We start from the raw sequence: 12,187 nt of genomic DNA, 5'->3' as shown, positions 1-12,187 counted from the left end.
AAGCAAACACTCAGGAACCTGTTTTATTCTGAAGGCCTGTGATGCTGGATTCATTATAAAACTTATTATTATTATTATTATTATTATTATTATTATTATTATTATTATTATTATTATTATTATTATTATTATTATCATTATTCAGAGTTCCTCCTGCTTTAGGGACTAACTGAGGACTTCTACCTGGACAGTGAGGAGATGTTTTTGTAGATGTCTTCTACAGTGAGGAGATGTTTTCCTTTGGTCTGAACGTGTGAAACAGAAGCTGCTGATGCTGACAGCAGGAAAGAGGAGCAGAGATCAGATGGAATAGTCTGACGGGTTTGTTGAAGAGATGTTTAACCAGCAGATCAGCAGGAAGCAGACCTGGGTTAGTAGAAGAGAACAGCAGGAGGTCCTGGTTCCTCTGGTCTGGTCACCAGGAGCATCAGGAGGGGTTTCTGTCTGTAACACTGAAGGTGACATCAGATTATCATTTCTGTACAACCAGGTGATAGAAGCTGTAGCAGACTGGAGAGAGAAGAAGCTCCATCAGTAAAGCTCCTCCTGCTGCAGTCATCTGACACCAGCTGAACACCAGATAATGCAGCAGGAAGCTGCTTTAGAGCTGCTTTATGTTCTTCACCTCTACCAGAAAGAGGAGCTGGAACAGGAGAAGGGCGTTCCAGGATCTCATTACTTCACCGTGAAAAACCAGAATCAGTCTCTATTCAGGTCCTTTAAACAGCCAGAATCTGATTTAAATCAGCTCTAATTCCCAGAGATCTGCTTAGAACCACATAATAATACAGCCTGAGTTCTGCAGACGGAACTAAGCACATGCATTTAGACACACCAAGAACACGGAAAGATCTCAGATCAGGAGAACATCATTCACGTACCCAGGTCTGAACCCACACTGATGACAGTTCGTTCAATTTAAAATACGACTTAAAGCTTCCACAGCTGCAGTTAGGATTATAATTATTATAAGCTTTAATCTGTTAGATCCTTTAATTTGTTAGAACCTTTAATCTTTTAGAACCTTTAATCTGTTAGAACCTTTAATATGTAAGAAGCTTTAACCTTTAAGAATCTTTAACCTGTTAGAACCTTTAGTTTGGTAGAATCTTTAATCTGTTAGAACCTTAAATCTGTTAGAACCTTCAACCTGTTAGAACCTTTAATCTGTTAGAACCTTTATTCTGGTAGAACCTTCAATCTGTCAGAACCTTTAACCTGTTAGAACCTTTAATATGGTAGAACCTTTAATCTGTGAGGACCTTTAACCTGTTAGAACCTTTAATCTGTTAGATCCTTTAATGTGTTAGATCCTTTAACATGTTAGATCCTTTAACCTGTTCGACCCTTTAACCTGTTAGAACCTTTAATCTTTTAGAACCTTTAACCTGTTAGAACCTTTAACCTTTTAGAACCTTTAATCTGGTAGAACCTTTAATCTGTTAGAACCTTTAACCTGTTAGAACCTTTATTCTCAACATCCTTTAATCTGTTAGATCCTTTAACCCTTTAGAACCTTAAATCTGTTAGAACCTTCAACCTGTTAGATCCTTTAATCTCAACATCGTTTAATCTGTTAGATCCTTTAACCTGTTAGAACATTTTATCTGTTAGAACCTTTAACCTGTTAGAACCTTTGACCTGTAAGAACCTTAAATCTTTTAGAACCTTTAACCTGTTAGAACCTTTAGTATGTTAGAACCTTTAATTGCAACATCCTTTAATCTGTTAGATCCTTTAACCTTTTAGAACTTTAACCTGATAGAACCTTTAACCTGTTAGGACCTTTAATCTGGTAGGACCTTTAATCTGGTAGAACCTTTAATCTGGTAGAGAATTTAACCTGTTAGAACCTTTAATCTGGTAGAACATTTAATCTGTTAGAGCCTTTGACCTGTCAGAACCTTAAATCTGTTAGAGCCTTCAACCTATTAGAACCTTTAATCTTTTAGAACCTTTAATTTGGTAGAACCTTTAACCTGTTAGAACCTTAAATCTGTTCGAACCTTTAACCTGAACATCCTTTAATCTTTTAGAACCTTTAACCTGTTAGAACCTTTAATATCTTAGAACCTTTAATCTGTTAGAACCTTTAATCTTTTAGAACCTTTAACCTGTTAGAACCTTTGGTATGTTAGAACCTTTAATGTGGCAGAGCCTTTAGACCTGTTAGAACCTTTAACCTGGTAGAACCTTTAATCTGTCAGAGCCTTTGACCTGTCAGAACCTTAAATCTGTTAGAGCCTTCAACCTATTGGAACCTTTAATCTTTTAAAACCTTTAATCTGGTAGAACCTTTAATCTGTTAGAACCTTTAACCTGTTAGAACCTTTAATATGTTAGAACCTTTAACCTGTTAGAACCTTTAGTATGCTAGAACCTTCAATCTGGTAGAGCCTTTAACCTGTTTGAGCCTTTAACCTGTTAGAACCTTTAGTATGTTAGAACCTTTAATCTGGCAGAGCCTTTAGACCTGTTAGAACCTTTAACCTGGTAGAACCTTTAATCTGTCAGAGCCTTTGACCTGTCAGAACCTTAAATCTGTTAGAGCCTTCAACCTATTGGAACCTTTAATCTTTTAAAACCTTTAATCTGGTAGAACCTTTAATCTGTTAGAACCTTTAACCTGTTAGAACCTTTAATATGTTAGAACCTTTAACCTGTTAGAACCTTTAGTATGCTAGAACCTTCAATCTGGTAGAGCCTTTAACCTGTTTGAGCCTTTAACCTGTTAGAACCTTTAATCTGTTAGAGCCTTCAACCTATTAGAACCTTTAATCTTTCAGAACCTTTAATCTGGTAGAACCTTTAATCTGTTAGAACCTTAAATCTGTTCAAACCTTTAACCTGAACAACCTTTAACCTGTTAGAACCTTTAACCTGTTAGAACCTTTAATCTGTTAGAACCTTTAACCTTTTAGAACCTTTAATCTGGTATAACCTTTAATCTGTTAGAACCTTTAACCTGTTAGAACCTTTATTCTCAACATCCTTTAATCTGTTAGATCCTTTAACCTGTTAGAACCTTAAATCTGTTAGAACCTTCAACCTGTTAGATCCTTTAATCTCAACATCGTTTAATCTGTTAGATCCTTTAACCTGTTAGAACCTTTAATCTGTTAAAACCTTTAACCTGTTAGAACCTTTAACCTGAACATCCTTTAATCTATTAGATCCTTTAACCTTTTAGAACCTTTAGTCTGGTAGAATCTTTAATCTGTTCGAACCTTTGATGTGTTAGAACATTTAATCTGTTAGAACCTTTAACCTGAACATCCTTTAATCTGTTAGGTCCTGTAACCTTTTAGAACCTTTAACGTGATAGAACCTCAAATCTGTTAAATTATTTAATGTGTTAGAACCTTTAACCTGATAGAACCTTTGACCTGTTAGAACCTTTAATCTATTAGAACCTTTAACCTGATAGAACCTTTAACCTGTTAGATCCTTTAACCTGTTAGATCATTTAATCTGTTAGAACCTTTAATCTGTTAGAACCTTCAATCTGGTAGAACCTTTAATCTGTGAGAACCTTTAGTATGTTAGAACCTTTAACCTTTTAGAAACTTTAATCTGGTAGAACCTTTAATCTCTTAGAACCTTTAACCTGTTAGATCCTTTAATCTGTTAGAGCCTTCAACCTGTTAGAACCTTTAACCTGATAGAACCTATCAGTCTATCACAGGTTCACCTGGACAGGTAACAGTCCATCAGACAACCAGACTCACATTCACACCAACAGATGTTTAGAACCACCAGGTAACCTCAGCAGGTCTGTGGACTGTGGGAGGAACCTGGAGAACCCAGTCAGAACCAGCAGGGAGAACATGGAACCTCCAGAAAGAGCAGCAGTGAGAACCACTGGGCGGGTCGGTGGCTCCTCCGGGGGCGGGTCTGGCCGTGGACCGGGTGGGAGGAGCCGCAGGACGCAGCAGCTCGGAGCTCCGGGTAGAAGACGCGTATCTCAGGATGTCGGAGCTGAGCAAGGACCGGGACGGAGGAGGAGGAAAGTCCGGCAGCAAGAAGGAGAAGGACCAGGTAGGAGAACCGGGTCCTGGAGGGCAGAACTGTTCGGTTTGAGTCGGTTCTCCAGATGCTGCTGTTGAGACTCTGAGCTTCACGTGAACCAGAGCCTGGTCCAGAACTTCAGTCTGTCGGTTTTTATTTCAGCTTCAGATGAACTGAAGGAAAATATGGAAGAAAAGAAGCAAGCAGCAGAGCGAAGTAAAAAAAAAAAAAAAAAACTGACAGAAACCTTCAGTCAACAACAGTCCGCTGTTTTCAGGGAGACGCCGAGCTGTTACAGAATAGAACAGAGTAGAATAGAACAGAGTAGAATAGAATAGAACATAGAATAGAGTAGAATACAACAGGTGTTTCTTGTCACTGAGCTCTTTCTGACTTCATTCTGACTTCAACGTGTTAAAATCCTGAAACTAGTCTCAGGAATAGATTCAAACATTCTACAGACAGTCGTGATGAAGAAGCAGCTGGTTTGAACCTCAGTGTTTTCCTCCTTCAGTCCACAGAGCAGGTCTAAGTTCACCTGTCCAGGTGTTCGCTGTGATTGGCTGCAGTCCCGGAGAAAGATGGATGATAAACCAGATCCTTACGATGATCCTGTTAGCTCAGTGACCTGCTGCTGGTTCAGGTGAAACACGTTTACCTGAACCAGGTTTAAAAACGATGTTGTTGACATGTTGTTGGCATGTTGTTGACATGTTTCTGACATGTTGTTGGCATGTTTCTGATATGTTGTTGACATGTTTCTGACATGTTGTTGGCATGTTGTTGGCATGTTATTGACATGTTTCTGACATGTTGTTGGCATGTTTTTGACATGTTGGCATGTTGTTGACATGTGGTTGGCATGTTGTTGACATGTTGTTGGCATGTTTCTGTTGAATCAGCCTTAATGTTTGGACTCTAACAAACTTTCAATTCTCTGTAGAAGTCCAGCTTCCGCTCCGTTCTAGCTCTACGTTGCGTACGCGGGTATGAAGAACAGGAATGTAGATCAGTGCTTGTTAAATATTAATTATTAATAATTATAATAATGATTAATATTAATCCAGTTGTCTAGCAAATCAAAAAGTGGAAAATCACTCAAAAATAATCACATTTATGATTAAAGTGGTGAAAATAAACTGAGTTGGTGATTCGGTCAGTCCGATGAGCAGCCGTCTGTCCTGATGTCTGAAACGTGGACGTCACAGTGAAGCTGAAGGTTTCTGCTACGTTCCTTGGAAAACCCTTCAGGCCTCCTGACTGTTTGTTGTGGGTGATTCTTGTTATTCCCGGCTGGGTTCGGCTTTAAACTCTGTTTTCATGATAACAAACAGAGCTGGGTAGCGGCTCTCTGGAATAATCTGAGTCTCATATAGGAGGAACTAAAACGGCCGGTTCCAGTTTATTCAGTTCATTCAGTTTCACAGCAGCTGAACTCATCAGTCCTGGTTTCAGACGTTAAATGTGGACTCAGTTTCCATGTTGAAGCCGGTAGATCTGCTCTGCTGTTGTTCTAATTTGTCATCTTAGAATGCAGCAGGAAAAACACAGGAGGTAAAACGATTGTGTTCTGTTGATCTGGTTCTTCACATCCTTTAGGAGAATTATCATCAGAACTAAACATGTGGCGTGAAAAATGTCTGAGTGGTGAGAAAACAAAGACAGAGGAGAAACATCTCAGTTATCTTCATCTTTCTCCTCCTAACTCTAACTGCTGACTACCAGCCTTAGTCCTAAGCTGAAGCTAAACCTGAAGCTAAACCTGAAGCTAAACTTGAAGCTAACCCAGCCTTAGTCCTAAACTAACCTGAAGCTAAACTTGAAGCTAAAGCTAAACCTGAAGCTAAAGCTAAATATAACCCAGCCTTAGTCCTAACCTGAAGCTAAAGCTAAAGCTAAACCTGAAGCTAAACCTGAAGCTGAAGCTAAACCTAAACCAACCTTAGTCCTAAACTAGTGGTTCTTAACCTTGTTGGAGGTACTGAACCCCACCACTTTCATATGCACATTCACCAAACCCTTCTTTATTGAAAAATAAAATATGTTTTTTTTCAAATTCAAGACATAGTTATATGTTTTACTGGTGCACAAAATGAACCCTGCATTAACATCACTTGTGTTCTTGTATTCCCCATCTCCATGCAGCTTAAGGAAGTGTTCCTTTAGTTTTGCCGGTGCTAGAGTAGAATTGCTTAACTTGGCATTGCAAATCATGCAGATAGGACGCTGACTCCCATCACATTCCGTTACACATGTGAATCCATGTTGTACATATTCATCCGACCACTTTCTTTTTTTGCTCAACATAGTTAGTATGGATTAAAATATTATGAAAGAAGTCACACGACGTACCATCACGACAGTCACAAGTCGATTACTGAGCACACCAAATTCCCTGCAGCACAGATTGGCCAAGCAATGTAGCGTGATCACCTGCAGCCAGTGATGGCCAAGCAGGGCGTGTCATCATATGAGTCAGGTGTGTCTTGACCTCCGTCGAACCCCTGAGACTGACTCACCGAACCCCTAGGGTTCGATCGAACCCAGGTTAAGAACCACTGTCCTAAACTAACCTGAAGCTAAAGCTAAACCTGAAGCTAAAGCTAACCCAACCTTTGTCCTAAACTAACCTGAAGCTAAACCTGAAGCTAAACTTAAACGTGAAGCTAAACCTGAAGCTAAAGCTAAAGCTAACCCTGACGCTAACCCAACATTAAACTGTGTCTTCATGCTAACATGTCAGGATTTATGGTTTAAATGACTGAAAATGAAAACCAGCCAGGACACAGTTTACAGTCAGCTGCTGGAGATTATTGGGATTATTAGGAATATTGAGAATATTGAAAATATTGAGATTATTGGGAATATTGGGATTATTGGGATTATTGTGAATACTGGGAATATTGGGATTATTGGGAATATTGGGATTATTGGGATTCGATGCATTGAAGGAACAAATATAATTGTGAGGTTCTGGTTGAGGTTTGGACCCAGAATCAGAAGACAGACAGGAGAAGGATGGACTTATTAAAACTACAGTCAGAAAACGTAGTGGAGGCTGATGACTGGTTGGTTTGGTGGAGGACAACTGGAGGGCAGTGTGGAGTCAGAAGATAGAGCTTAAGAACATGGACCACTGGAGCTCAGGGAACTGAGTCAGTAGAAGACTGGAGGATCTATCCAGGAGGATCTAACCAGGAGGAACTAACCAGGAGGAACTAACCAGGAGGATCTACGGTGGAGGAACTAACCAGGAGGATCTAGCCAGGAGGATCTACAGTAGAGGAACTAACCAGGAGGATCTACAGTGGAGGATCTAACCAGGTGGTCAGGAAAGTGGGGCTCTAGTCTCTCCATTAGGTTTCTGTTGTTGCATCAAAGGAGTGAGAGTAGCAGGAGGTTCTTCTCTTGTTCTTTTGACCTTCATGGAGTCTATCGGTGTTAAATGACCCCATTGGTAGTTTGTAGAAGCTGACTGAGATCCAGGTTAGTCTGTGTCTTCAGCTGATCGTGGTGATGTTCTTCATTCTTTATTACTGAGACACAAATTCAGTTTAAATTAAAGGTCTGGTGAAACCCAGAGAAGTCACTGGACAAAAAATGAGACCAAATGAAAAATTCCTTCTTTGACAGAAGCTTCTTCTGAAGGTGCAGAGGAATGCTGGATGGGTTCTACTGCTGTTGTTGAAGCTTTTTCTTCTGCTCCATCAGATCATTTCTGCAGAATGTTGCTGTGAATCTGAAGCAAACATCCTCCCAGTGACCATACTGGTTCAACCAGTCCGGTTCTGTTTCGTCTTCATCTGCTTCATGTGGCAACAAGTTTTAGGTTGAAGGAGCCAAAGAACGTTCTGAGATGTGAAAACAAACGTCCTGCTCAGTTTGTACACAGATTAATTACTGACTGACTGATTCCAGCTTGCAGTCGGTGTTTCCTGTGAACTCCTCTGTCATGCTCCAACCTGAAGCCCTCACGGCTCATTCCACACATTTCTTTCATTCTTTTCTTCGCTTTCATCTTCAATCTACTGTAGCTCTTGTTTCAAACAGCTGATCCTTTGCTGTTTCTTTAATCCTTTCAGTGTGATCAGAGGAAATTCTTCCCAGCAGTTCTCATGAAACCATCATTCTGTGATCTCCTTTCTTTGATGCTCTGAGGTTTTTATAACTCTATTTAAAAGACAGAGTTTGCAACAGGAACAGATCAGGACAGAAACACTGAGAAGGAAAAGTTGGTTGCAGAAAAAAAAAGTCTGTTGAAGGGCTGCAGAAACAATCATGATGATTCTTCTCATAATGAAATGAATCTTCTTCTTAACGGGTGAATGTCTTCACTCAGAAGGAGGATGTCTCAGAGTCACCCAATATTCATATCAGTTTATTTCTGTATTGTTGGGTTTCTCTAGATCTGCTTCCTGTCAGGGTTCAGGTTCCCCCTAGAGGAAGGCAGTAGGGTTGTCACGATTTCAATTTTTTGAGCCACGATTATTGTGGAAGGAAATATTGCGATTTTATGATTATTCACGATTATCGACATTATGAAAGAAAAAAACCCAGTGTTTGTATTTAAATAAACTCTTTAATAATACTTAAACTTTTAAACATTTACTGTTCTTATAAAATAAAATAAATTGTTCCAACACGTCTTTGTAGTAAATAAAAGTGCAAATTGCATTACAAAACAGTCATTAACTTGAGGAACTTAAAGGCTTCTTTAGCTGCCATCATTAAAACAAAATAAAATTATAAGATTGGCATTAAAAACTGTGCTGTTTTCTCTATAATATTAATAATAATTAGGGATGTGCCGATCAGGTTTTTTGCTGCTGATCACCGATACCGATCATCCTTGAATGCCGATTACCGATACTGATCACATGGATTTGATTTAAATGCTCTATTTATATATGAGTGCTGCTGCTTATATGATGTAGGAAAAAAATGAGCAAATACTGCCTTAATTTAGACAAAAATATGCTTAAAAAAACTGGCAGGCACATTACAGCAACTATTCAGTCTGGGAATCTTGTAAATGATGTATAATTACTACTTATTTATGTTCAATATGTATTTATTGGTTCTAGTGAAGTGCCTCTTTGAGACTTTTATGTATTATGGAATGTTGCAATTTAATGTATGGTTGATAACGTAGTGTTTACTTTGTAAATCAAACAAAACAAAAAGACATAAAAAGAATACATTTAAAGATTCTAAAAACACTTCATTTTAAGCTTTAAATAATCCTCCACAATTTTAGACAATATAACTACAGAAAAAAGGATAAATGGGAGTCTTATTTATTTTTACTAAAACGTTTATATAAACAATTCATCACTAATTTTACAACAATTAATCAAAACACCCGGATCATTTCCCAGGGAAAACTCTAGAGTCTGACAGGAGGTCCAGGCAGACAGACAGCCTCCCTGTCCTGGAGGTTACTGTCTCCTCCACTACCACTGTCAGCGGGCAGCGGGGCTTCCCGGACCACACTCCCTGCTGAGGGGACCGGGCCGACAGCATCTTCGGAGGAGGGCACGGGCTTCCGGAGCCAAAACAACCGGCGGGTCTGGAGCTCCGGTTCCCTCCTGCGCTCCCGTTCCCCACCCGCCGCGGCCCGCCGCCTTCCCCTCGCCTGCGGACGCAGGAAAGCAGCCCGGCTGCGACGGGCGGGGAACGGGAGCGCAGGAGGTAACCGGAGCTCCCGACCCGCCGGTTGTTTTGGCTCCGGGAGGAAACTCGGGGCACGGGGGTCCTCGGGGCGGCCCGGCCGCCGGACCGCTGACTTCGGAACCGACAGTTACCGCGCGTGCGGCGGACAGTTCCATCTTGGCAACCTCATTGCGCACAGCGGCCACAATATTAGGGACACTTCGAGTAAAGAATCTGTCATAACTGATCATATAATTCTCTCTCTCTCTCTCTCTGTGTGTGTGTGTGTGTGTGTGTGTGTGTGTGTGTGTGTGTGTGTGTGTGTGTGTGTGCGCGCGCAGTGATGCCGATTAGACAGGAGCGCGCGCACAGGCCAAGGAGCCACTCTCTCCACTCAGCGCAGCTCACGCTTCTTGCATTGCACCTCTCGCGAGGCTTTTCTACGGATAATCGTGGTTGTGAAAAATGTGACGAATATCTATTTATAATCGTGGTTATTGTAAAACCGGTTAACCTTGACAACCCTAGAAGGCAGTTTAAACATTTAAATGAATCAGATTGTTTCAGAGATTAAATGTCTTCAAGAACTAAAGGAAGTCTGGTTGGTTCTGCTGAAGCCTTAAATGAATTCACAGAAAAATCATTGTGTGAATTTTCTGTATGAAGCTAAATAGGATTTCTGAAAAATGTAAACGATTACAGCAAACCAGAGCTGCTTTATGGTCTCTGAATGAGAACCTCTGACAGGCAAAGTGAATCAAACGGTTTAAATCCAGTGTTCTGCTGGGAAACTCTACTTTCATTCACCTGAACTTCTGCAGGATTCAGGATCCTTCAGGTGGTTTTAATGTTCTTGCCGATCGGTGTTGAGGCAGATGTTTACAGTTTTTCTCAGTCACTTTGGTACATTTCTCAAATCATCCTCAACATTTGCAGAACAGGAAGTGCATTTCTCAAAACAATTCATACAAATAGCAGAACACCATGGATTACCAAACCATTAGTTCATCTCTCAGAAATAAATATGTGTCAGTGAACATGTCAGTGGATCAGAATGACCAGTCCTGGTGTCTTTGTGTATCGGACAGTCAGATTGCTGAGTCATGTTGTCATTATGACAGTTCTCTGGAGGGATGTACTGACTGAACTATGGATAAAGTTCTGATGACAGCTATTGTAAATTGTAAGTTCCACCTTAGTGTATGTGGGAGATTGATTCCAAGAGACTGGACAAGATTCACCTAACCCACATCACAAATATCTTCTCTTGCGATGCAGCGTGGAAAGAATCTTTTAGTCTTATCCAGCCTCTGCACACATCTGCTGTGGTAGGGTTAGGGTTAGGTGTTAGGGTTAGGGGTTAGGGTTAGGTGTTAGGAACTACTATCTCGATGACTCCCCCCATCCTAAACAGGACAGTTTGGCGTAGGGAATCAAAAGCAAGGAACGGGCCGTCGCACGTTCGTCAGTACTCTCCGGTCCTCATCTTTTATCTGTCTGATTAGACTTTTATTCGGTAATTATATTTTTGGTACCTTTCCTAGGTTGGTTGGATCCCCTGTTTGGGTTAGGGTTAGGTTTTGGGGTTAGGGTAAGGGTTAAGGGTAGGGGTAGGGGTAGAGTTAGGGGTTAGGGTTAGGAGACTCAGAAGGATCATCTGTGTATGTGGCTGGCAATCATATACTTTCCATCTCCATGTTCAGAAAAATTCCTCAATGGTGTTAAGGAATGGGGAGTAGGGTGAGAGGAACTCCATCAGCATCCTGTTGTGGGTGGCAAACCATTGCCTGATAATGTTGGAGCGATAGAAACTGACATTGTCCCAAACTATCATGAACTTTGGCAAGTCGTCTCCAATCTGACCCTTCTGTTGTTCAGGGATGAGATCCCTGTAGAAAGGGTCTAAAAAGATGACAAAACACTCTGTATTGTATGGCCCAATCATAGCACACCATTCTCAGAGACAGCAGCAGCCATGGTTACATTCCTGCCCCACTGGCCTGGCACCATTAGATTTAGAAAAACGTCTAATGGAAATGTATAGAAATATCCTTACATATTCTGACAACTTGTTCAACCATTCTGCATGTAAAGACTGATGTGATGAACTAATGCCTAAATGCTGTGGGGGGTGAGACTATTCAACAGAGACCCATTAGAATACATATAGATCAGCAGGACACAAGCAGCTGATAATGGAGGAAACAGCAGAGAATTATACAGAATCATTTGCATGGATGAACCAAAGCATTTATAGCTTGTTCAAAGAAATGAGAAACTGCTTTTTGATGTGAACAAGAGACACAATGATGTGAAGATTGAACAAGTAGTTTAGAGAATTTCAGTTCTGATCTGAGAAATGAACCAAAGCCACTGAGAAAAACTGTAGTACTTCTTTGGTTTCTGGCAGCTCAACACTGGAAAACTCACTTTACAGTTTTTAGCAGATCTATCACATGTAGATACAAGTCCTGGGAAGCTTCTTTATAACTGTACAATCCTTCTCCTCCTCATGTAGACAAACGGT

The 12,187-nt window shown here is 40.5% G+C and overlaps 1 protein-coding gene across 1 annotated transcript in view; it reads left to right on the top strand.

Moving 5' to 3' along the window:
* Nucleotides 1-3,906: 3,906 nt before the first annotated feature.
* Nucleotides 3,907-12,187, top strand: part of trpm4a (transient receptor potential cation channel, subfamily M, member 4a) — a 43,617-nt gene continuing 35,336 nt past the window's right edge. Inside the window, exon 1 of the mRNA XM_055005122.1 lies at nt 3,907-4,038. Coding sequence (XP_054861097.1) covers nt 3,970-4,038 — 69 coding nt within the window. The 5' untranslated portion in view covers nt 3,907-3,969. The remainder of the gene's footprint in view (nt 4,039-12,187) is intronic.

The sequence above is a fragment of the Amphiprion ocellaris genome, chromosome 19, assembly GCF_022539595.1.
Source record: "Amphiprion ocellaris isolate individual 3 ecotype Okinawa chromosome 19, ASM2253959v1, whole genome shotgun sequence".
Classification (NCBI taxonomy): domain Eukaryota; kingdom Metazoa; phylum Chordata; class Actinopteri; family Pomacentridae; genus Amphiprion; species Amphiprion ocellaris.
The sequence above is the reverse complement of the archived record's forward strand: the minus strand, read 5'-3'. Positions and strand labels throughout refer to the sequence as shown.